At 40.8% G+C, this 25,467-nt stretch overlaps 1 protein-coding gene and 1 pseudogene across 7 annotated transcripts in view; both read left to right on the top strand.

Annotated features, from left to right (window-relative positions):
- The window catches only part of Hecw2 (HECT, C2 and WW domain containing E3 ubiquitin protein ligase 2), a 388,163-nt gene that overhangs the window by 283,190 nt on the left and 79,506 nt on the right, over positions 1-25,467 (top strand). For all 7 annotated transcript variants that reach the window (XM_006496067.2, XM_006496068.4, XM_006496066.4 and 4 more), the window contains 3 exons: positions 7,411-7,596; positions 20,585-20,719; positions 24,160-24,262. In XM_006496067.2, coding sequence (XP_006496130.1) covers positions 7,411-7,596; positions 20,585-20,719; positions 24,160-24,262 — 424 coding nt within the window. The remainder of the gene's footprint in view (positions 1-7,410; positions 7,597-20,584; positions 20,720-24,159; positions 24,263-25,467) is intronic.
- Gm24251 lies at positions 24,904-25,017 on the top strand (annotated as a pseudogene).

Raw genomic sequence — 25,467 nt, 5'->3', positions numbered from 1 at the left:
AACACTGATACCAAGAGCATTCTAGATAAAGGAGCAGGGTCTGTAAAGGCAGATACTCATGACTCTTGTGAAAATCACTGAAGCTGGGTCGCAGTACAGCCTGGTGCTGGTACAGAGAGAGCCTGGGATAAACTAACATTTAGAATTGTCACAAGACACAAAACTATCATGCTATACACAGAAGGACTTTGGGCTTAGATAACTCAAGCTTTCATTTGTTTGTCTGTTCATTCCTTCTCTCCGTGTTTATTAAATCCCTTTGATTTCCCTGGAATGGTCCAGACTTGGGGAGTAGAGTGGTAAATAAGACAGGCCAAGTAAGATGGAGTCAGCAGAACAATAACTAATGGAGAAAATGTTAATAATGTGGAATGACAGAGGTGAGGGCAGGGAACAACCAGTGTGGACTTCAGGGGGCTTGGGTGGCCAACAGGTCACTAACTCCAAGGGAGCTGCGTCTGCACGGTTACAAGATATCAAGGGACAGCAAAGCCTCTTTACTAAGCAGAGTTATGCCTTGGGGACAAGGAGTTTGACTTGCTACACAGCAAGTTTGGAGAACTGAACACAAACTCTGAATATAGTGTTTACATGATCTGGGAATAAATTTAGGCTTTGCAAGAACTTTATTCTAAATGTGTTTCTTCTGCGGGAGCAACGTGGATTTCTCAAAGTTCATTCCAGATGAGGCAGGCAAGTGGAAGGCCCTTTGACTAGGCAAAGAAGCGCCTTGGACCGGTGCATATCAGTAGAGATTTTGTTTGAGTGCTCACTTGGTCTGCCCAGAGCCCTGGGTTCCTACCCAGTTGAACTAAGTATGATGTATTCCTGTAACTAAGCCCAGGGAGAGAGAGAGGCAAGCAAGGAATCACAAGTTCAAGGTCACCTTTGGTTTCCTAGCAAGCAGGGGTCAGCCTGAGTTACATGAGATTCTATGGTATGGGGGAGGAGGCTGTCTGCATTCATGTATATGTATCTGTGCATTTTTTAAAAAGTAAATTTGTCTATATAGAGGAATTATAGTGCATGCTTTACAAGTAACAGTAATGCAATTTTATTGCTTTTTGCCACCCTTATTAATGTACAAGTATATTGGAACAGGAGTGCTTTGTGTTGACAGCAGTAAAACAGGAGAGTTGGACCCCCAGACTCCTGCCACTGAGGCCATTGCCCTTTTAGTTGTGCCAGGAAATACATTTCTTCACTTTGTATCTGTGAGCTGTTTCTGATGCAACAGCTCAATTTGATGTGAGGTTTTGCTAGCCTGTCATCTTTATCAGTTTCTTTGGCTTACAAAACTTTCTCTGTAAAGGGGCAGTGAATAAACATTGTAAGACAAGGCCAGTATGTAGATCTGTGTGCCGGGAGGGCTTTTGCAATACCTTGTTTGTAGTCAGACAGTTGGCCCATAGTCTGGACAGGTCACAGAACAAGGAATCAAGCCCTGGTTTTCATTTGCCACTTCCTGCAGTGTGAATTCTTTCCAACCCACAGTGAGTTCAGACTACTAGTGGCATCACTCAGTAGGCTTCTGACTTCTGTGCCTTGGTTGTCAGCTACAAGCTCCTGTCTCTGCAGTATCATTAACCAGTTGCTGAGCTGTGGTTCAAAGCTGTGGTTTTTAACTGGGCAGGTGTTTGTTTGTTTGTTTTTGTTTTTGTTTTTCAGATAAATGCAGATTGTGGGTTACTTGCAGGCTCTGGTCTAACAGGGCTGCAGTGAGTCCCAGGAGTCTGTGTGGTCCTTCAGGTAATTAAGTAAACATAGCCTTGCATGCCTGGAAGAAGCTGAGGCCTGCAAGCCCTGGACACTGGCATACAGCAGCTCAACTCAGGCTTTCTTGCACACTCTCTTTTCATGAGGTGCTAGCTTTCTCTGTTCCACACTCGGGTGTGATTTTAAAACTCCTTTCTCTGGAGAGCGCATCTCTAGTTAAAATACTCCTCTCTAAAAGCTTAGCTTTTACTTTATCTTTTCCTTCCTTCTACCCAAACTGTGTTCATTACTGGTTAAAAAGATGCATGTCTATAAAATTTAAATTCTGTGGGTTAGGAAGTCTTATTTTCTGACTTGTATTTGGTACACGTTAAAGTTTCTAGAATTTTCGTTAAGGTCTTAGGTATGGATGTATAGGCATAATCTTTTTACAGATACAGTTATTTTGTTTTTCTTATTTGGAGAATAAGCAGCAAATATTATAAAGTAAACTTTCCTGAATTTTTAATTTACTTTTTATTTTCTTAGTTTTCGATTGAATTCTTTGTGGTATACAGCTGTTTCCATAAAGCCTTATCTATGTTATTGGAAATATTCAACACTCAAAATTAAGTGTTGAGATTTGAAACTCTCCTTGTTTATTAAAACAGTTTGGAAAAATAAGTTGTGTTGAAAAGTCAGCATGGAAAGCCTATCTCATAAAGCAGCAATCTGCAAAATCTGTACCGAGAAACAAACATAGACAGACATACGGTTTCCATAGCAATGAAGCAAACTGAGAGGTTTCCATGCTTTGCCTTGTGTTATGGTAACTTTCACGCAGATTCTACTGCCCTCTTCTGGTAGAGATCAAAATTGTCTCCAAATTAACACAGGATTTTGTTACTCCTGCCCAATGTTTTAGAGTTGAGATGCCTGTGTTTGTCTAACTTACATTATACATAAGCACATTTAATTATATGTAGCAGAATGATATTTTCAACATACATGCTAAAATTATTACCCTGATTTTTAATGGTCTTTAGAAATGCATTCCTAGCCAGGCGTGGTGGCGCCCGCCTTTAATCCCAGCACTTGGGAGGCAGAGGCAGGTGGATTTCTGAGTTCGAGGCCAGCCTGGTCTACATAGTGAGTTTCAGGACAGCCAGGACTATACAGAGAAACCTTGTCTCGAAAAACCAAAAAAGAAAAAGAAAAAAGGAAAGAAAGAAAGAAAAAAAGAAAAAAGAAATGCATTCCTTATCTAAATTTCTTAGTTCTTAATAAAGAAAAGTTATTTTAAAGTTTATAAATATCATCTTAAACATACTCTTAGGCATTAAGAGTTACTTCTGTTACCCAGTTTACAGGGGTTTCTACTAATGTAAGTTCTCCTCCGGGTTATTGTGAATCACTTTAAAACCTGGTGAAACAATTTAAAATTATAAGATCTAAAATCAAATTAATTAAGCATAGTATGAATGCAGACTGTAGCACACAGGACTCTTTCCATTTACTAGCTGGCCTATTCTGGAACCAGCATTTCTTGCTTTTGTTATTAGTAAGTTTTGCTTAGTGAGTCATGTACAACATCAGTGACACTTGCTCTTTATAAACATGACAGGCATTTGCTAGCAAGTCACTGAGGTTATCTTCCAAATCTAAATTCAGATCACCAATGCTTGGTGGAAATTTTCTGAGCTGAAGGTGTTGTTTGGGAGTGGTGGAGTTAGTGGCATTTTTGAAACTGGCAGAATTAGGCGAAATCCAGAACTCCAGGAGCTTTGGCCACCACATGGAGCTTCAACATCAACTGATCAAGCGTCAGATTGTTGCCCACAGTTGCACTGTGGTTGAATACTAAGAACTGAGCGGTTCATATTTTGCTGCCAAACAACCAAAGAAGCGTTCCCTTTAACTTAGTTTCAAACTTCCAAAGCCTTACACAGTAGCCAGAGATGACACATTTAAACTCTAAGGGGATTAGTTTTAGCAAAATTCTGCTAATGGAGCCCTTCAGTCAGCCATGGAGTCCTGATTTCTGACTGGGAAGTGGACATCACAGAAGCGTGAGGCTGGGAAAGGTGAGAGGATGGGAAAGGCAATCTTGGAGTACAAAGGAAATGGCTAAAAGGGGTGTTTCTTCCCATGATGAAAAACCAAAACTTTATGTTGGTCAGAAATCATTTAAAGGTGCTGCTCTCCATGTAACGTTTGCCTGCTCAGTTCACTTCAGTGGACTCCACATTTCAGAATCCCAGTGAGATTGTCCATGCAGAGCCATGAGATTGGGTCATGAAATGTGTCTGTGTTCTAGCCTACTGTTCTGGGCGAGAAATCGATCCATTTACCTAACTAGAACCACTAACCCCCAGAGGGGAAATGAGGAGCCCTCTTTTGTCTTAAAGCAGGGCCTTGCCAGAGTCACACACACACACACACACACACACACACACACACACACACCACACCACTAAGGCCCACTCGGTCAGTCGGAACCCACTTGCATAGTGTCTCTTTGCTTCCTCTGCCAGTTTGTTCTAGCATGTTCTTCGCCCTTGTGACTTTTGTTATTCTCCCTCTAATGGACCATCTTCCTGCTTTTGAGTGCTCTGGTCTGTGTGTCCTCAGAGTTTCACACAGGCAAAACTTAGCACATAGTTAATGACAGGTAATGAGACCCCCTCAGTTAATAGAAAGTGGGCAGCCAGCCCACAAGCTTCAAAGGCTGAAAGTAGAAAATAGTTTTACTACTATATTTGTCTGTTCTAACATAGCTAGATTGGGAGAATCCCCCATACAGCCTTTTAATTACATATATCATATATTTCATAATGGCCTTTACCTCTTCAAAGCAATTTCTTAATCTTTATTCTACTGGTTTTGAGTCTTACTGTGTTATGAAAAAATTAGAAGGCTTATTATTAGTCCTTCTCACAGTTGACCAAATTGAGGCAAACGAGATTAAGTGTTTTTGTCGTTGCAGCTATAACAACATAATTTTATGTAAACTGGAATACAAATATCCGTTTAAGCTTTAGCTGTATCTATAACTCTATATACATACATACACATTATACATTGTATATGTGTGTATATATACATATATACACACAACACTGTATGTGCTATATGTTTACATATATGCTTGTTCAAAATACTTTATTTATGAAAATGTAGTGTTTTCTTTAGACCCTGACAGTCATATGAGTGTTTTTTTCATAGACTTGAAAAGGCTGTGAATCTAATGGTTGTTTACTACTTACTAATGAGGAGAAAATACTTCTTACACTTAATTTACTTTGATAGATGTTTTTTCCAAGACCAGTCAAACCTGGCACTGTGTTATGTGTCTCACTGAGTGGAGAGGAGGAAGATAAAAGGATATAATTAATTATAAGACCCAGGTAAGATTCCCACGCTTAAGGAGCTGTCCATCCACAGGGAATTACATCAAGCCCAAGGCTGGCATGGGCTCCTGACCCTAACTGCCTCGTCCTGCTCTCCTGGAGTTCTGCTGCCTCTCCTTAGTAGATGGGAGGACTGTGCTTGGTGCACTAGATTAGGAATCACTGTGCCCTGACTGCTTGGCACACCCACTTAGAACAAGGGCCAGTGAATGGTCTCTTCAACACAATCATCATGCAAGTTTGTTCCCTGAGAGCCTTGTTAGAGAGTACAACTTGAAAACTCTTTGCCATAGCCACACAGACTGGTGTGGTCTCTGGCATTGAAGCTTGCATGTTCGTGTGCAAACATGAGGAGCGCAGAGCCAGTGCAGGAAGTGAGAGCTTGCCAGTGGCAGTGAAAACTTCAAAGCAGGGGTAACCACAGGATAAACTGTTAGCTAGCCCAAGTTTCTCGATGGCAACCCCCAGAGAATTTTGTTAGTCTTCCCTGTTTCCATGATATTGTTCCCCCATGTTCTTGTGTCCCCTGAGTCCTGCCTGCTTTGCAGTACTGAGGCTCTAGACCATATAACTGCTTCTAGCCATCAAAAACAATTCTCATTTAGACTAGAGGGTTGAAATACTTCAAGGTATTTGAGACTCCAGTTTAAGGAACTAAGATTGGAGATTGTTCATTAGAGATAATCACACTCCCTCCCTTTCTCTCTCCCTCCCCCTTTCCTTCATTTTCCCTCCCTCCTCCCTTCCCTCTCTTCCCTCCCTCCTTCCCATTCTTTCTCCTTCTATGTGCTTTGACAGGGAAAATATTTTAAAGGCAAAGCAAAATCTATTTATGACAAGGAGCTACTGAGAACACATGTTGCACACGAAGAAGGAGCTAACACATGCCAGTGACTTAAGCTAACAAAGGGTTACTTCTCTTTCGAGATTGGGTTGTTAGGGTTCTCTGTATCCCAAAACACTCACTAGCCAGGCTTGAGAGTACCCAGTTTCTGTTCTTTCTACACCAAAGGGAAGAAAACTACACAGGGATTCTCAATGGCTCATAAATTCTGTGAGCTGAATGTGACGACACTGAGGGACCCTGGAGAGATAGGTGGCTGTCACATGTATTCATCTTTTGAACTAATAGCTACATAATACTGGACACAGCATAGACAGTAAATGCTTATTACATTGACACAGTTTCCAGGTACTCTGATGTCTTTGGGGGTTACTCTGGACTGTCTTAGACTGGAAGAAATAGCAAAGCCCATGAAGAAAAGCCCAAAGAACCTCCACAGACTCAATCATTCCTAGTACCTCTGAGATGCTGAAGATAAGGGGACCTGGAAGCCCTTTCACTCTGTCCCCGAAGGATAGATTTCCAGGGTGGATCATTCCTAGCCTAGTCAGTTTCCTGGATAGCATCTTCCTGCTGACTCAAGAACATAGATCCCATAGAGGTGTTCCCTGTCTGCTGCCTAGCACATGAATTAGCCCATGAATTTGTTGAATAACCAGTATGTGGAAAGTCTGTGATATAAGCAGTCTTTGCAGACTTTGATAATGAGTTGAAACTGTAGTCTATGACAAGACGGTCTTTTTTTCCTTTTGTTGGTTGTGGTAGAGTGGTATTTTAATAAATGCAGCTGTGTGTGTGTGTCAGCAAGGTGGGGGGGGGCAACACCAAAACAAAACAGTGGGGGTATGATCTCTGAGCTATTCTAACCATATTCCCCTTCCCTGAGTGTCTGCCCCACCAGGGATCTTGAATTGAGTATCTCTGTCTTCTGTAGTCTCCATGGACATGACTGACAGTGAGAGCAACACGCTTTGGTAGTGTGTGTGCTTCTGAAGTTCAGACAGAGAGCAAACATTTTCCATATAGCTTGGACCATATCGCTATGCTTCTAGACTAGCTGACCCTCTGAACCAGTGACCTGGTCAAAAGCTGGAGGTAGAACAAGCTTTTGGGGTTCAGTGTCATGTGGTATGTTTAGTCCTACCATCACATACTTATGATTGTGTGCTTTGCTGAAACCAATGCTGCAGCTAATGTCTCATGTGGAAGGAATACCTCAACACGTCTGTTCTTTAGAAAGCTAGAAACCAATAGTGGAAAGGGCCTCGCCTCCTACAGTTTCTGTATGTTCAAGTCTCTTTGCTCTTCTGGATGCTTCTATTTGTGGGTCTGGAGTTATGCTGAAGTCTGTGTACATGTTTTTCATACTATGAGAGGACTGATATATTTCATGCACTAATCACCATGCCGTGGTGTTCATAGATAGGCAGGCTAACAGTCATTCTCTGTTCTTCCCTCCAGAGTGCCTACCGCATGTTTACAAACAACACGTGTTTGAAGCACATGATCACCAAAGTCCGGCGGGACACCCACCACTTTGAGCGCTATCAGCATAACAGGGACCTCGTGGGATTCCTCAACATGTTTGCTAACAAACAGCTGGAACTACCAAGGGGCTGGGAGATGAAACATGATCATCAGGGCAAGGTAACCTGAGCAAGCCACCCTCGTGAGCTGCATCTGGAGTGACTGTGGCTGTGCTTTTCCAGTGAGGGCAAACTTTCCATCTCCTTGTTCAGCACAAACCTGCACAGGCAGCCTGTTACTATAATCCACAGATAGATAGATAGATAGATAGATAGATAGATAGATAGATAGATAGACAGACAGACAGACAGATAGATGAGTCTTGTAGGGCAGTAAGAGAAGCAGGTTTGGCAGAAGTCATGTTTCCCTGGACAGTCTTCTATGTGCCCTCTCTCAGCATTTTCCACTGACTAGAGAAAAGAATTCTCAGGCAACACTTCTTCTCCTGAGTAGTGCAACTTGTGGTGTAGACACCCGTGGATAAAACGTGGTAGTTTTGTTCGAAGAGGGTGCTAGGAATCACTGAGCCATTGTGCAAGACATTGGTGGAGTTTGAGCATCAGCCATGTGCAGAGTCCTGGCCTGTTTGTACCTTGAACAACTCCCTAGTTGATGAGAAGCACATAAAAACCAGGGTATTGACATCTGCACTTCCTATGCAGATGGGTGAAGCAGAAAGCCCAGTTCTAACTAGGAAGTTGTATGTGTGCAAGGAATCAGAATGAGAAAGTTAGTTTTGTTAGAAGGTATTCCCTAGTGAACTCTTTATTTTTACTTGACATTTGCTTGACACTTACTGTGAGCCACGAACTGTTTAAGGGCTTCATAGATAAACAGAGGCTTCTCACATCATGATGAAGCAGCCTTGTTGGTACCACACCTTAAAGATGAAAAATCCAAAAGCTCATAATGGCCCAGCAACCTGCCCAACATTACCAAGACAGGCTATGGCTGAGCTGTGCTGTGCCCCAGATCATCTGGTTCCATGAGCTCTGCTCTTGACTGTGACATCATATTTTCTAAATTTTGAATAACCAACCTCAGTTTTCTTGTCTATATGAAATAATGCTTAAAATGGTGGTTCTTAACCTTCCTAATGCTGCAAGGCTCTAGTACAGTCCCTCATGTTGTGGTGACACCCCCCCACACCCATAAAATTATTTTTGTTGCTATTCATAAATGTAATTTGCTACTATTATTAATTGTAATATAAATATCTGGGTTGTCCAATGGTCTTAGGTGATCCCTGTGGAAGAGTCATTTGACCCAAAAGGGGACTGACTTAAAAGAGATTAAAATGGCACTATATATATGGTACATAACAAACAATTTGAGCTATTTTTGCAAAATCAGTCTTTATTGAGAACTTTTACAAAGTAGATGAGCCATTCACTTCATGGCATTCAAAGAAAAGAGACAGACAGGGGGCAAATAGATACACTGTGTAGCAAGAGGTGATTAACAACATGCTGCAAATTGAAGCAGAGGACAGAGTCTGTACTGATAGGAATGGATGGGGTTTTGTAGAGGTGGTTGGGGGAGTCTTCATGATAGGTGGGGAAGCCAAAGGGACATGAGGTGTGCACTCTACAGGGGAAGAGCATTCAAGGCAGAGGGAACATGTAGAGTGTGCAATCATGCTGCTTCCAGAGTGCCTTCAATACTACAGGAACCTTTTACTCTTCTCAGACGCAGCTCCTAGCAATCTTATCAGAGAGCCTCTTGGAGAGAGTCAAAGCAGTTGCTATCACAGCATTTATTTTAACGCAAGGAAGAACTCACAGACTCATTACATTACAGACTTGACTTCTCTGCATGGCTGTTTAACAGATCTCTTAGTCCCAAACAAGAGTTTAGAAGTGGCAAGCATGATTTTAGAGGAGATAAAGGGAATGGATCCCTGGACCACAGGTTAAATGGCAATGAGTCAAAATCATGACAGTGTGACTTGCGATGAGACTATGAAGACAGAAGCAAGGGTATATCACCAGGGAGGATATGCCATGATGCAGCTGAGTCTGAAAAGATGCTCAGCAGCCATTTAGACTAAGACTCCATAATTAAGGCCAGGTGTTATGGCTCACACCTGTAATTCTCCCTGCTTGGCAGGCTGAACAGGATTGGCATGAGTTAGAGGCCTGCCTGGGCTATGTGGTGAGTTCAAGACAAGCCTAGGATACAGAGCAAGATCCCATCTCAAAGATAAGATGCCACATTTGATGAGTGACAGGCTTGGGTGTGCAGTGCTCTCTTCCCCTGAGTCTCACTGGTGAGCAGGTGGATGACTATCTTCTTGAATTATTATGCTGATAGCAAGGACTTGCCTGTGGAGGTCCTCATCTGCCTGTGATACAGTTATCAATGTGTCCTAGCTTCCCTATCAGATCCCCTTTGAGGTCTCTTTTATTTATGTCTGGATCACTTTCTTTCTATCCCAGTGCACTTGGGGAGAAGTGTCTCAAAACGAACGAATGAAGGAATGAATGAATGAATGAATGATGAATGAATGAAACATTGGTTTCCAGCAATCATCTTTACTTTGCATGAAGCAAGGAGCTCCCAGGCTCCCTCCCTCTGCCCACTCTTCTGCACTCTCACTAGATATAACTCTTTCCATTAGCCCCATCTTCTTCCCCTTTATTTTTTTATTTTATGTGTATAGTTACTTTGCCTGCCCTTATTTCTGTGCCCATGTTCATGAAGTGCCCTTAAAGGCCAGAAGGGCATCAAGTCTCCAGGGATTATAGTTACAGAGGGTTGTAAGTTTCCATGTTGGGTGTTGGGAATTGAACCAGGGTCCTCTGAGCTTTCTCTCAGGCCCTTCTTCTGAGCTCTTATAGTTAATTCATAGCTTGTCTTGGATTGCTTACATTATATACTTGTGATGTGCTTTAGGTATCTAATTTTGGAAAAGGGGTGTGTGTGTGTGTGTGTGTATGTGTGTGAAATTGGGAGCATAGATCTGGTTTGCTATGGTAGTAATAAGGTGAAAACCATTTAAGTCACACAGATGAAGCGAATGTTATAGAACATTCACATAAGATTAAAAGGGCAGGAGAGATGTCTCAGTGGTTAAGAGCAATCCCAGAGGTCCCTGATTCAATTCTCAGCCCCCATAAGGAAGCTTACAAAATCCATAATCCTAGTTCCAGAGGAATCCGACACTCTCTTCTTTTCTCCTCAGACATCAGACACGTGCATGGTACACATACATACATTCAGGCAAAACACTCATATATAAAGAGTAAAATAAACAAATCAATAGATGATTCTAAGGATTAATAATCAAAACTAAGACACGAACAGGACATTAAAGTAAGACATTAAATTTTGCAATGGATATAGAAAGAACATCCCCCTGGGTGGGTAGAGAAGTTGGAGCTCTCAAATACTGCTGGTAGAAATGTCGAATGATGCATCAACTTTAGAAACAGTCTGGGAGTTTCCAAACAGATTAAGCGAGTAACTGCCATTCTACAAATATACCCAAGAGAAATGAAGTCTCCACGTAAACATGAATTTGAACATTCATAGCTGTATTGCTCATAAAAATCAGAAGTTAGAAATAAGCCAAATATGTATTAATGGATAAATAAAATGTGGTAGATTAATTCGCTGGAACATTCACTTGATACTACAAAGGAATGAAATGGATAGCATGTAACAACACATATGAACTTTGAAAATGCTTGCTAAGGGAAAGAAAGTACTCAAAAGGTCACATATTGTGACATGTCTAGAACAGGCAACCACAGAAAGACAGGAAGTAGATTATTGGCTACATGGAGTGATGGTAAGTAGTGCTAATGGGTATAGGGTTCATTCTGGAGGAAAATTTTGTTAAACTCAGATAGTGGTCATGGCGACACATTCCTATGTCCATACTGAAAGAGTAAAACACACACATTAATGAATGAATTGCATGGTGTTTAAATTCAGCATCAATAAAACTGGTTTTACAATGAATAGACTCAATTAAAAGGCAGAAATTCCCATTTTAGCTTTTAGATTCTAATGATTTTGGCTTCCTTCATCTCTGAGGTTATGTTACATGGCTCTAAACTGATTTAATATCCAATTATATAGTGATCTTGGCCTGTTTTAAGCACCTTAATAAACTACAGAGTGCATGGTTTACATATGTACCAGTCTGGAGGCTGGGCTGTTCAGGATCCCTTTACATGAGACTGGCAGACATCATGTGTGCAGGTGGGGACGAGGGTGGGGGGGTCACTGAATTCTCATAAATGGCAAAAGTCATAAGGTAGCTTTCTGGGGTCTTCTTTGAACTAGTGCTGATCTCTTTCATTACGGTCCCATTCTCGTTTCCTAATCACCTCCCAAAGACCCTGTTTCTAAAACTGTCACTTCTTGGAAGTGCAGATGGGGTGTGGGAGGCACACATAAACTACTGGGTTAATGCTTCTCTTTCTTACTGTTATTTGGAGAAGTCTCTTGTTGAAATTCTGCTACATTTGTTTTAGTCATGCCTCGTTGCTATTTCACTAGTTACTTTAATTCTGTAACCTCAAAGCTGACAATTAATCCAGGTTTAGTCTTATAAGCAATTGTCCAAGAATATGAGATCAACATCTGTATATATCTGCTGAATTTAGGATCCAGGGGTTTTTTTCCTAACACAGATGTACCTATACTCTCCCCAGACCCCACACCCTGGGAAGTTTGAGATCTGCATAGCAGTGCTGATGGTTAGATGGCACAGCTCACAGGCTGTTCGGCATTAGACTTGTTAAGTTGCAGAAGATAAAATTATGTCTGTGTATTCAGAAGCCTTTAGAAGTTATTTCCTTTGGGGACACCAGTGGTAGGACGTACACAGATATATGCATGATGAACTGGTGGCTATTGCACGTGGATCTCAGAGCAGGATGGATGCTGCCACCCTGGTCCTGCTCCCCAACGAACCAGGTAGAGATCTGGACCGAGCAGGGATCTCAATACAATCTACGTAAACAGATAGGTACATTTGGGATTTTATGAAAATGAAAATGTTTTACTCATGAATGCGTCCTTACTTGATCAGTGAGTGCTCAGTGAATCCCAAAGAGCATGGTAGACTTACCATCAGTGTCTTGCTCTTTTCTTCATAAGGACCTGCCATCTCCCTCTACCATGACGGCTTTTGTAATGCCCTTTCACAGTAGGGTCTGTTCTTGTTTTATTTTGGGTTGTGTTTGCTGTTCTTGGCCACTGCAGCACAGTCTGGCCTGGAATGATTGCTTCTCCCTGAAACCTCAAAGTTTTCCCCTTTTCTCTATCTTAGCGGCTTTCCTTGTAGAGTCTCTTTTCCTCTTAGGAATCAGTGCCTTCTTACTCTGGTACCTGTGTGTTCCCTATCAACCTTGGTTATTAAATCAGGTTTGAAAAACTATTCTTCAAATGCAAGTAGCTTTGAACTTAGGTCAGATGCATAGGATGGCACTGAATTGTGGGCTTCAGAATAAGGGAATCAGACACACCCCCTCTAGGTACTGCCATTTAATTCTGATCCCCCTATTTCAGATGATTATGAATATGTGGCAGGTAGATGGCATGGTTCAGAAGTACGGGTGTCTTCTAGTGACAAGCCTGATGAATGAGTCCAATCCCCAAGATCCAGATGATGGAATGAAATGCCCAACTCCTACAAGTTATCCTATGACCTTCATATAAGTGCCTACCTACCTACCTACCTACCTACACACACACACCTAGATAAAATGTAATAAAAATGTTTTAATAATTTTATATCACAGCACTGGTCTAAGTTCTGCAAGAGTCCAGTCTAGGGTGTCCTGCTTCTGACATGGGATACATTGAAATTTTCATAGTAGAAGGTATTTGAGCTGATTAAAATTAGTTATAAAGTGAGAAAATAGGAATAGGGAAGAAAAATCCAAAGAGAAAACATAAGACAGATGTGTCTGGTTCCGATGAAGAGATAATGGGTAGATTTTAACTTACTGTCAGTGTCAGTGCCATGAAGTTAATGAGCCACTTGCACAGGGCTAAGGCTAACACAGGGTGCTGCAAAATAACATAGAAACGAAAAATGCATGCAGAGTTTCTTATTTCTCCTTTATGTAATGGGCTTAATACTTAGCAAAAATATTTTTCTGCTTCCGTTTCAGATGTTGAATGTAGAATTGCTTTTTCATCATTGCTTTGTACTCTCAAACACAATTAACTAACACACAATATTTCCCCCAAATTATTTCACCTGGGCCTAAATTGAAATGCTAAGTGCCAGTCCAAATCTAGGTTAACTGAAACAGGCAGCGATGGGTGGCACTGGCAATTCTGGGGAGTGGGAGGGTGGGGAGTGGAGATAAGGGAGGCAGAGTAAAGTAGCTTACTTCTGGTAAGTGTTTTATTTCTTTAACTCTCTGCTTTTCTAAGGCCAAAGGCCACTGGCTTTTGGTAATTAACTTCTACTGTTAGCAGCAGGAGATTAAGGTGGGAAAAAAAGCTTGGGCTGAAATTAAGAGCACTGACTGCTCTTCCAGAGGTCCTGAGTTCAATTCCCAGCAACCATAAGGTGGCTCACAACCATCTGTAATGGGATCTGAAGACCTCTTCTGATGTGTCTAAAGACAGCTACAGTGTAGTCATATAAATAAAATGAATAATTAAAAAAATAATATAATAAAGTCATAATTGTTAGGGCTCTTTTCTCTCTGGCTCAAGGATCACTCTTTAGCCAGGTGAATGACTTGGAGTTGTTTTGGATGGGGCTAAGCCCCAAATACCACACTTTTTCTCTTCTCTCTAGCCATTTATACCTTCTTAGAGAAAAGTTCTTTATAAAATTATCTTCTAGATAAAATATTACACAGAAGGGGAGTTACAGAAGGATGTTGATAGTAAGTTCAAAGCACTGTTTCATTCTATAAGCTCATACGTTCAAATCAACAGTTTCACATGGCCTTTCTTTATCATAGTGCCCATCTGCGGCTTCATCCTTGGACCTGACCTAGAATGAATGTTTTTTCCTTGAACACAAATTTGTTCCAGTGTAATTAGCCCGTGAAACATGAAGGTTTACAGAGCTCTACTTGTAGCTTTATTCTGTAGAGGGCTTAAGATTATTGGTAACAATTTAAGAATTCTATAAAATTGTTATCAGAAATTGTGAAATCATTAATTCATCTATACAGCATTACTGTATGAGGTACATACATGTTCATGTTTTTCGGCCAGGAATCTGCCCAATAGGATGGGTTGGTGCCCAGGAATCATTAGGCTATGTAATAGTGACAGAAAAAGGCATATCAGCAGCAAGAAGCAATCCTGGGATGAAATCTCTTAAGGACCCTGCATCTCAGAGCTCACCCATCACAGGCCATGCGAAACAGTGAGCCGTCTCCAGAAAACTTTTTTGCATGCCTTAGCCTTTCCGAGATGGCTTCTGACAACCAGGGAGCTTCAAAGTTAAACTTTGTGTTTTTAAAATAAAAACATAAAGCAATAATAATAATTTTTGCTAAAATTCTTTCCCAAAGTTTTTTGTTTTGCCCTCCAGAAATCATATGCTGTATTATCTTCCTGCTGATCTGAAAACCATTTTTATGTCCAATCTTTGTCACTGGGAGCTGTGACTTTGGGAGTTTTAGTATGAGAATGATGTAAACACCCAACTGTGATGACCACCAATGTGGCAGTTGTCTTTGAAGGAAAAATCTGAAAACAAAATAAACGTTTGCCTGGTGGAAGTTACTGAAGGCTGGAGATTCTTGTTTGACCAGAGGCAACCAAACTATAGAGTTGTGTCAGCCACCCCGGCGTTGGCCTTGGCTTCTATCCTACATCAAACCTGTGGTCATGATTTACAGGGTCAGGTTCTATTCAGCTCATTGGATAAACGACAATTAAGTATGCAGAACTCTCACTTGTATTCAAACAAAACAAAACAACCCTTTTAGAATATAAGCTCTACTTTGCAAAATATATGGTGGTTGCTTTATTTTATTTTTCTTTATTTTGTTTTATTTATTTAACCAAACTCGTTGCTTTTGTGGCATATCTCTTTAGTTGTTTTTCCACAAATAACTTTGTGTAACTCAAGCTGTCCAGAAGGAGACGGAATAAAGCTCTGAATGTATAGAGAGTTCACTGTTTTTAAGGACCCCTTGCCTACTTTTTGGGTGGCAAAAGATATCAAGTCAAAAAACGCACAAGGAGATAAGTATGATCAAAAATGTATTAAATGCAGTTGTAAAACAGTCACAGTGACACTTGTTATTTTGTATAATTAATATAAGTTGTTATATTATATATTATATATTTTGAGTCATTTTGAGTGAGGGAACTGAACAGACTTGGATGTTATGGATGTTTCTGAGGAAAATCTAAGTTCTTCGAATCTGAAGGAATCATCTCAGCATGGAGAGATGAGCCTCCCTTTTCCTCCTTTAAAATTGTCCTCTTGATATGCATTGGAATTTTAAAAATATATTGTTTTCAGATTCTATAGCAACGCCTCTCTCTTCCATAGAAAATGTGTTGATTTGGATAATTCCATGTATAGTCTTCAGCGGTGTTGGTCTAGTAAATGAGAGAAAGCGAGCAACAGGAGCTGGGGCTGTCTGTGGGCCCAGGGGTGGGCTCAGGGAGACGGCTCTGTTTTCTTCTCTCTCCATGGTTCTTTCATATCTTTTCCCTGGCTTGGCAGATATTAACTGGAAATAATTTCAAGCTTCTTTAGCTCCCATTTGTTGAGCCTGAGGTTAGTCTTTCTTCATAAATACTGATGGCCTTTTCTTTGCTTAAAATAACAGAAGTTTTGTTGTTTTGTTTTTTAAAGAAAATGAGAATTGTGTAAAGAGAGAAATGTATTTTGTTTGGCCTTGCTAAAGTGCCGCTTGGCTGCAACCACCCCATATTTCTTGACTCTTGACTGTGCCCTGAAGCTGTGAAAGGGGAGATGTTTTTAAATGAGATTTGAGTTTGGGTATTTGCATTTCTTGTAGTTTTTCTGCTGTTACTCTTCGTTGGCCCAGCACTGTGAAGCTTGAGTGGATTTCCTTAATGAAACTTAGCGGTAGGGAATGATGTTGTTTAAAATGGGCTCTGTGAGCAGCTAATTTGAAAAGGACTTATTTCTTCAGATGATTGCTTTTTAAATGAAGTTTCAGACAGTTACACGTTAGATACTCAGAAGTAATTGCAGGCTATTCAAAAGTTGTGAGGTGAAAGTGACCCACATTTTAAAAAAGGGACCAGGTCAACTTCATCGCTCATCTGAACTAGTTAGCATTCCCTGTGGAAAGTGATCCAACTGATGTGTGTCACCGACGGAGCTAGCCAGCCTACACTTTTCCTGCTGAAGTTCCATGCTTGCTCTGTATTTGCTTACTCATGGTGGTGCTGGAAATGAAACCCGGACCCATTTCACTTTAAAGTCACCTACGCTTTTTAACAACTTGCTGGTGACCTGAGTCACCCCTTTTATAACACTTTTACAAATAAGCTAAAAAAGCAAAATAATAAGGAAACCAATCCAAGTTCACACAGAGGACCCTGAGCAGAGCCAAAACACACGCAGAGGTGTGCTGGCTTGCTCCTGGGCGCTGTTTCCTGTTCCTGCCCTAGATCTGTGGCAATGATAGAGACTCTCAAGACCTTTCCTCTCAGGTACTAGAGACTGGAGGGACATGTGCACACCCAATATACGCTTTCCATCTGATTCTGACAAAGAGCCCCTTAGGATGTGCACACAGGACCTCTTTCCTGCCTATGGCCATGCCTCCAGCATGTTAGCAGTGAGAACTGGACAGGTGTGGATTGGGCCGCTGAACCAGAAGCGGTGTTTTCAGCTTGCAGCAGTGGAAAAGCCACTCCCTGTGAGTGGCTGTGATTCTCAGCCCCAGTTGAGGGCATACTTCAGCGCTTTGCCAAAACCAGACTGGGAGGAGGTGTGAGAGAAGCCAGAGGAAATAGCATAGAAGAGCTATGAAAAGGAGATGGTTCTCATTGGGTTATGAAGTCAGGGGAAAGGTGGATTCGGGTCCTAGCTTTAAGTTCCCAACTGTATCACTGAAACCTACAATTGTGGCACAACTGTGTGAACAGTGACCAATACTCAGATGTCTTTACTTATCAAATAATGGAAACCCTCTGTGGAGATGGCGGCTCCAGCTTGGAGTTTAGAAAGGCATGTTTGCTCGACAGCGGAGCTTTCAGGGAGACCAGCTAGGACTGGCATGTCTACACTGTAACCAGGAAAACCTATACAGAGTTTATTTGGGAGGGTGTATTTATCCACGCGCCAAAGTTCAAAGGTCAGTGAGCTGAGTTTATTAGGAGGTTCCTGGGGTTGCAAGAGCCCCCTGGTTCTTTCTGTCTCCTGCTTATCCATTTCCATTGTCCTAGTATGTTGGCTGTTACAGTCTTACTTTAGAGAACAGGGGAGAGGGTGAGCAGGAGGACTCACCTGTGTCCCCGGGAAGGAGGCTCTGACAAGTGGTGTATTCCACTTAGTCTTGACCCTCAGATACAAGGAGACCGGGATAATTGCTTTCACTGATTCTCTATGGGTCCTTGTGGCTTCTTTTTCCAGCCTTGTGCATGGACCATAGCAAGAAACTTTGTAATGGTTAGAAAAAAGGCTTAAAATTGAAAACTATTATTCATGACAATAACAAACAGTAATACTTATTTGAAATGCTATAGAAATTATGTTTTAAAATGTATATGAACTTTCTCATTAGTTTGTATAGGTGTGACATCATAATTTAATAGGAATGGTGTCACAATGTAGGTATGATATCATAATTTAATAGAGAAGAAAATGGAGCCTTAAAATATTGGAGGCAGTTTTCCCAAAAGTACATTAGCATTGATTAGCAGGGAGTCCTTCTGTAGGTCCTAAGCATTCAAGCCAGATTAGATTATACTAAATGCAGGTTTATTGGGGAACTGCCCTCAGGCAAGTTCACTGGCCTCCAGGGAAGCCAGGGAAGTCACCATGGGGGTGGGGGTGGGGAGGAAGAAAGGTTCTGTGCACAGAGAAAGAAGAGAAGGTGAAGGGAGAGGAGGAGGAGGAAGAGAGAGAGAGAGAGAGAGAGAGAGAGAGAGAGAGAGAGAGAGAGAGAGAGAGAACGAGAACATGCAAAATGTCTGGATTGTATAGGGAAGAGCCTCTGGAGGAGGGGCAGCCCAGCCCAGGGCTGGAAAGTTCACAGTTGGGGCAGGGTAGGGACTTAGGGATGCTCAGAGAGCCTAGAGGGCAGGTCTGCTTTGGTATGTAAGATACACACCTCAGTACCTTGTCCTAGGGTCTGAGAGCAAACATACTTGATTCCTTTTAATTTTGAGTTTATTCATATCTATAATTTGAATTTCAAAACTTCCACTCCTGTTTACATTCTTAACTTCTCTAGGTTTTCATAGCTTATATTCCATATAACCCTTTCATTTCTTTCTAATTTTTCTGCATCTTTAAATATTTTTGTGTTATTTTAATTCTTGGTTAGTTAGGAGGGAGAAAGCTGTCACCTTGTCCTCTTGTTGGGAATCTGTTTGGAGCCCTTAGGTATTTCCTCGGTCCCTCTCTTCTCTCCCAGGTCAGCCCTAAAAGCTGTTGAGGAGGATAGGGTGAGTAAGGCAAGGTGCCTTCCCTCAAGACATTTACATAACTCTTCAGAGAATGGGTTTTAAACAAGCCTGTTAACATCAAATTAGGTTCTGACACTATATGCAAATCAGCACTGACCTACATGCAGACACCCATTTGTGCTTGTAATTATAAGTGCATCATGGTGCCTCTAATCACCACCCATCTCTTGAGAGCATTCCTAAAGTGCTACATAATTAGGCAATACTATTTTAGCACTTTTTGAATTTTCCCTTAAGTAATACATTATAATAATATTATATACTATATATATGATTATATATATTACATTTCCTTATATTATTATGTTTACAATAAAATCTTGCTGTTAATTTATACAAAAAAGAGACTTGATGATAATATCTGCTTTGTAAAGGCAGGAGTTAAACATGCTTGTTTATAAGAATGATTGTTCCTTCATGACATTAGAGTAAGGTCAGGAATATAAGACACCTAGATAAAGTGAAGGCTGGCATGAAATTTGAGGACAGAGCTTGTCAATACAAGGCCATGAGGACTGCCACTCATGTGTTTTGCCTTGAGAGAAAGAATGCTTCATCTCTTAAGGTGGAGAAGGCCTACTCAGTCTTTGCACTTAGAAATCCCATAGTATGAGAAGGGACTGGAAACATTTCCTTGGTAGTTTTTCTGCTTTGTTTTATGATACTTTGATTTTTATTATTTATTTATATTTTTTATTTTTTTAGGAACCCTGAAAACTAGCCAATGTTTGGAATGACTTAGAGATAGTGGGTAGCCAATAGAAAGTTTGTTTCAGAGTAATGATGTCATCAAACTACTGAGAAGAAACAGTCTTATAAAAGGCTCAAGGAATAAAAATATTTAGAGTTACGAACAACTAGAAACCACCTTACTTAATAAAATGAGTGGTGCTCAGGGGACACTGGGAAAATGGAAGGGTCTAGAGGCTGACAGCATTAGAAAAGAAGGAAGTGTGATGGTGACATTTCCGATGATTAGAAATTTCTAATAACCAGGTACGGGAGGAGCCCAGCCGCAGCAGTTAAAGGAGTCCAAATGCCCCCTTTGCTCATTGCTATGACTGTTGTTTTGTTTTGAAACAATACCTCCCTCCATATCGCAGGGTAGCCTCTACTTAGGATGTTTTTGCTCCCACAGTCAGAGTGCTGGATTGCAGGCATGTGCTGCCACACCCAGGTCCAAGCGTCCACCCTGTGGCATCCTTCTTGGACCACATCTAGATGACTATCTTTTAGAGCATTTTCTAAAACCAAGTATAATGTTCCTTCCTGCTTCCCTCATTCCAGATCCAGGCTAGGTGTGCCTTTCTCTATTCTCCCTTTTCTTAATGGATATAAAAAATTATTCCAAGGATTGGAAATTATGGGAAAACCAAACCAAGATTACTACTCAGAAGTGGGTAATTTCCTGACTGTGCCGTATTCTTGGTTGGCTGCAACATGTGTATAGTGTGTGTTGACTACTCTGCTAATGCAGTGGATTGTATCCTAGGCGTTTTTTGTCGACCACAACTCCCGGACCACCACGTTCATTGATCCTCGGCTCCCACTTCAGAGCAGTAGGCCCACAAGTGCATTGGTTCATCGACAACACCTGACGAGGCAACGCAGCCACAGTGCGGGTGAGGTGAGTCCTGGCCCTTTAGGGACTAAACAGTTGATGGATAGTAAATGGATTGCCTTTTTGTTGTTTGCTTATTTGGGGCATTTTGTTTTTGTTTTTGTTTTTTGGGGTTTTTTTGTTTGTTTGTTTAATTTAGTTGTAGTGTATCATTTAGATGCTTTAAAAGTTTTAGAATGTTGATGAAAGTACCTCTTAGGCTCAATTTTAAATTTAATAGTTGGGGGTATATGATAAAAGGTTGAAGAACAAAGTCTCATATTTAACTCAGAGAGAATTGGTAATATGCAATATGCTTACAGGAGATAATAACCCAAGGATAGTCTCATAAGAAAAAAGCAAATGAGTTTTTAGTGGGCTAAAGTTTTGTCAGCTACAGAGAATAATTTCTTAAATCCGAGGGTGAATCTATAGAGTTGTGGGATCCTGCTGGGATTGTCTAAAATTAGAATGTACTTGGCAGAACCGATGCATGCATGTGTTGATTGTCCAGAGAAGATGGGCTAAGTATGACTGGACACCCCACTACAGGCTACCTTGGCAGTTTGCAGTGGTTCATAGTAACCACACGAGGGCTCTCCAATACCCTAGCCCAAAACACACAAAAATCTCTTCTTGTTTCCCTTTTCTTTGAACAACTTAAATACATAAAAGGACTTTTGTGGTTGAATTTTCTTCTCCTTAATATAAGTTTATGCCTTGTGAGCATACTGTGGCTTCTAAAAATTCCCTCAGACAAATGGAATTAAGAGTCTTTTCCTGCCTGACATTTCTAAATGCGTATCATGTTTCCAATATCAAACTGTAGGTCACATATTCTGAAGGCTTTCTTATAAAAAATAAATATGAATGCAATAAATAATTGGATTTAGTTCATCAAAATTCCACTCATGGAATTTCCCACTAATGTTCATTCTGCTTTAACGCATTACGTGTTCACTGTTTATAGAAGAATATACATGAGAAGCTCATATAAAAATGATGTATAAGTCTAATGCAGGGTGAGGTATGCACGAAAATATTTATGTTTTATGAGTAGCCAATAAATCTTTATCTTGATGTCCTGTAAATCATTACTAGTGAACTGGAGTATACTAACAGCATTCATCTTACCAAATACAACTGAACTCTCGCCCTTGGACCTCATGTAGATATGTAGTGTAATTAGGACACTGCCTGGCTTTATCACATAGACAGTGTACTTTAACTGCTTACTTTATTGTGACATCACAAGCTGAAGGTGGCTCTTCTGTTCAGTCAGGACAGTGTTTCTGGGAAAACATGTACAAGTTTAATAGCTAGACTTACACTTTTAGAACATCTGGCTCAGAACTTTGAGTTCTATGGTCTAGGGGTATCCAGACATGGAACAGGGCCTCCCAAGAGTAAATTAGCAACTTAATGAAAATCTCTCTTCTATTGCTGGGAGCTGAACAGTGAACCAGAGTAACACAGCATACAGCCACAGTACTCTCCAGCCTTTCTCAGAGAATCCCCTTTAGGGTACAGCACTTGAGAGTGCAGTGGACATAGCTGGAAACATTACCTATATTTCTGGGAGGCATTGACCACTGTCTTGTGGTCTGGTTTTAAGAAGTGAGGTCTTTGAGAAGACCTGTGGCTGTTCTAGGAAATGTTGATACACAGGAAATCATATAGACTGGTGAATTGAGATATTAAAGTTCCCTGCCTGGGGTGTGTAGAGAATGACTGGGTCTCCCCAGAGTGGCTGGCTGTTTTCCTCAAACCCAGTAACTCATTAGAAGCAGGCTGAGAAGACTTCTGGTTATATAATGGATCTGTTACCATCCTAGCTTTGTTCAGCAATGTCTACAATTGGTAGACAAGCTTGTATCTCTGCTGTGGTAACAAACACCTGCTGTCATGTGGTTGGGAGTATAACAAATACAAATAATTAACACTTATTTCCCATGTTCTTAACGTGGATAACAAATTTAAAACTATATTTTAAATGAATAAAAATAAGGGTAAAAATCCTTGATAAACTTTGAAAGGGTCAATGAGGATGCTGGGGCAGAGGAGGGTCGTATAAAATCCTGGCTACACGTGTTGACAAACTGACTTTGACCCCCTGGAACCCAGAAAAGAGTAGAAGGAGAGAACTCACTCCACAGATTTGCCCTCTGACCTACAGATGCACACCATGGCACCCATAAACACCACCTACTATTTATTTAATAAAAAAGAACCCCCCCCCCTTTTTTTTAAAGAAAACCCTTTTTTAGTAGCTGAGACAGAAAGCTGTATTTTTAATACTCTTTTAGGTAGTGATGACTTTCCTTTTTATTGTTTTCATCTGTATTAGGGCATAGGAAACAAATAATAAACCTGTTAATAATAACAACTGGTTTTGAAATCTATACCAAACACCATGGGAAGTCAGAGGACAGAACTATACTTAACTTCAGCTTGAAGGAAAGGGAAGGTTTCATGGAGGAGGGGGCTGTTTGAACTATCCTTTGGATGAGAACATTCCAGAAGAATAAGCAACCTGGAGAGGACAGAAAGGCAGCTTTTATTGTGAAGAGCTTTAGAAAGTGCCACAAAAAATGTAATATTAGTTATATTTTTAATTTGTTAATATATTGCAATATATAATAATGCAATATAATGATATGGCTATAAGGATTTCATCAGAAGGAGATAGAACCTCCACTTGAGAAGTATCAATTTATAAATCCAATATTACCTCCTTCTAGGACAGACACTAAAGCAATGTTAGAGTTTCCTGGAAGAACACAAATGAGTAGATACCTATTTGTAGGGGTTTCTAAATCTATAATAGGTACAATAAGTAATTCAGGCTAGGGTGACCTTTTTTAGGTCTTACACAACTGCTACTGTTAGCTGTCTGGTGTGGGAGGCTCAAACCAGAAAGAGCTGTTGCACCAGGCCCTCTAATGGGCATGTAAAATTGCTTCTGAGGAGATAATGCCCTAATGCACAGTCCCACAGGAAGTTTACTGCAGCTCAGCACCTCTGCTGAGGCAGGGAATTCCCTCATCTGCCTAGCTAAATAAAGGAAGGAATATCCTGGCATAGCCCAGATCCACATTGTATCACCCAGCTGTTCCCGTTGATTGAATTATGGCAGGTTGGGTTTCTGTCCATGCAGAAGTTATTCCTGATGAACCAGTCTACTATTTTGCTTCTGCAGTCTTGGTAGTTACAAGCAGATTGAACCACCGAGCCACATATACTCACTGACCCAGCTTCTCTCAAGGACAGGACTGTGTCAACATCCCCCACCAGCACCAACCCTTAAGAACAGACCTTTCAAGGACCTGGTGTCAGCCCCACGGCTAGCACCTGTTCTGATCAGTTGGTCATTTTCTGTGATAAGTGTTTTGAACAACTCGGTTTGAGGTGCCAGTGCCAAGTCCTCTGGCTTGTGGTGCAGACATAACTGTTGCTTGCATTCCCAGGTAGGAGAAGACTCTCGGCACGCAGGACCACCAGTTCTTCCCAGGCCATCCAGTACATTCAATACGGTCAGTAGGCCGCAGTACCAGGACATGGTTCCAGTGGGTATGTAGCACTTCCTACAAATCTTTATCTGTATTGTCGTATTATTTTATAGAATACATACTGTGCTGATCTGTGCCTGCGGCCTGCCTTCTACTTTTTACCTTGTATCATAAAACCACTGTATTATCTTTAAGAAACATATAACAGAACCCTGTCCTTGAGTCCCAGAGAGCTTCTGCCTTATAAAATCCCATAGTCCTACTTAGCAAGTATTGGATTGTAAAAGGAAAAAAAAAATCTAATGAGATAATTTGCAATCATTGTAAATTAAGCATTTGAACAAACATGTAATTAAAATACACTGCATCCTGAGATAGAATTTAAGTGGTATGTGAATCCATGGTAGCTTCATACACTAATCAAGCAAGACACATTCTTACAGGCTTTTATAACAAATAGAAGGCAACAACAATCTCCAGAATAGTAAGCTGAAATCAATAGTCATGAGATTATAGGTCTGAAGACCATTCTGAACTGTCATCGAGATGATGACAGTAAGTATATTCAAGGTCTCAAACCTGGAGACTCTAAGGCTTGCAGAACGGACACACTACTGAGAGACAGAGAGACTTCCTGTCCCATCTTAAATCAGAGCAGCTTTCTCTTTGATTTTACTTTAACATGCTCATTCAAAAACAAAGATACTTACCTGGTGGGGGAGATACCATGATCAGGAAGATGGGCATTGTACTGCAGATGAGCCTACCCTGTGGTTTCCCCAAATGTGGGAAACTTGACCACACAGTTTTTGGTGCAGGGAAGAGGGTGAGGGTGGAGGGTGCAGGTAAGGTGGGGTGAGGTAGGAGGGTGTATTTGCAGTCTACCCTAGAAACAAACAACAAAAACCCTTTGTCATAAAGTCTAGTGTAATGCCCTTGACCAAAATAAGTTTCACAGCCACCAGATAAGAAATCTAGGGTTGATGTCTGTCTGCATTTGATAATGTCATTATTAATATGTAATGTGTTAATAAATACTGCATGCATAACCTTCAAGAGCTATAAAAAATATTGCTTAAGAAGTACCTCATCTCTGATCTTGGATGCAATATAAAAACAATTCTGTTACAAAAGTGTCTTCAGGTTGCCTATCAGTAAATGTTCATTTAGGGAATCCTTGGATTGACATTGGAATTATATTTTGGCAGATACCTTTTAAAAACTTTTAAAATATATATGTATGGACAGTATGAAGTTTCGAATTAC

The sequence above is a fragment of the Mus musculus genome, chromosome 1 (assembly GCF_000001635.26).
Source record: "Mus musculus strain C57BL/6J chromosome 1, GRCm38.p6 C57BL/6J".
NCBI lineage: Eukaryota > Metazoa > Chordata > Mammalia > Rodentia > Muridae > Mus > Mus musculus.
The sequence above is the reverse complement of the archived record's forward strand: the minus strand, read 5'-3'. Positions and strand labels throughout refer to the sequence as shown.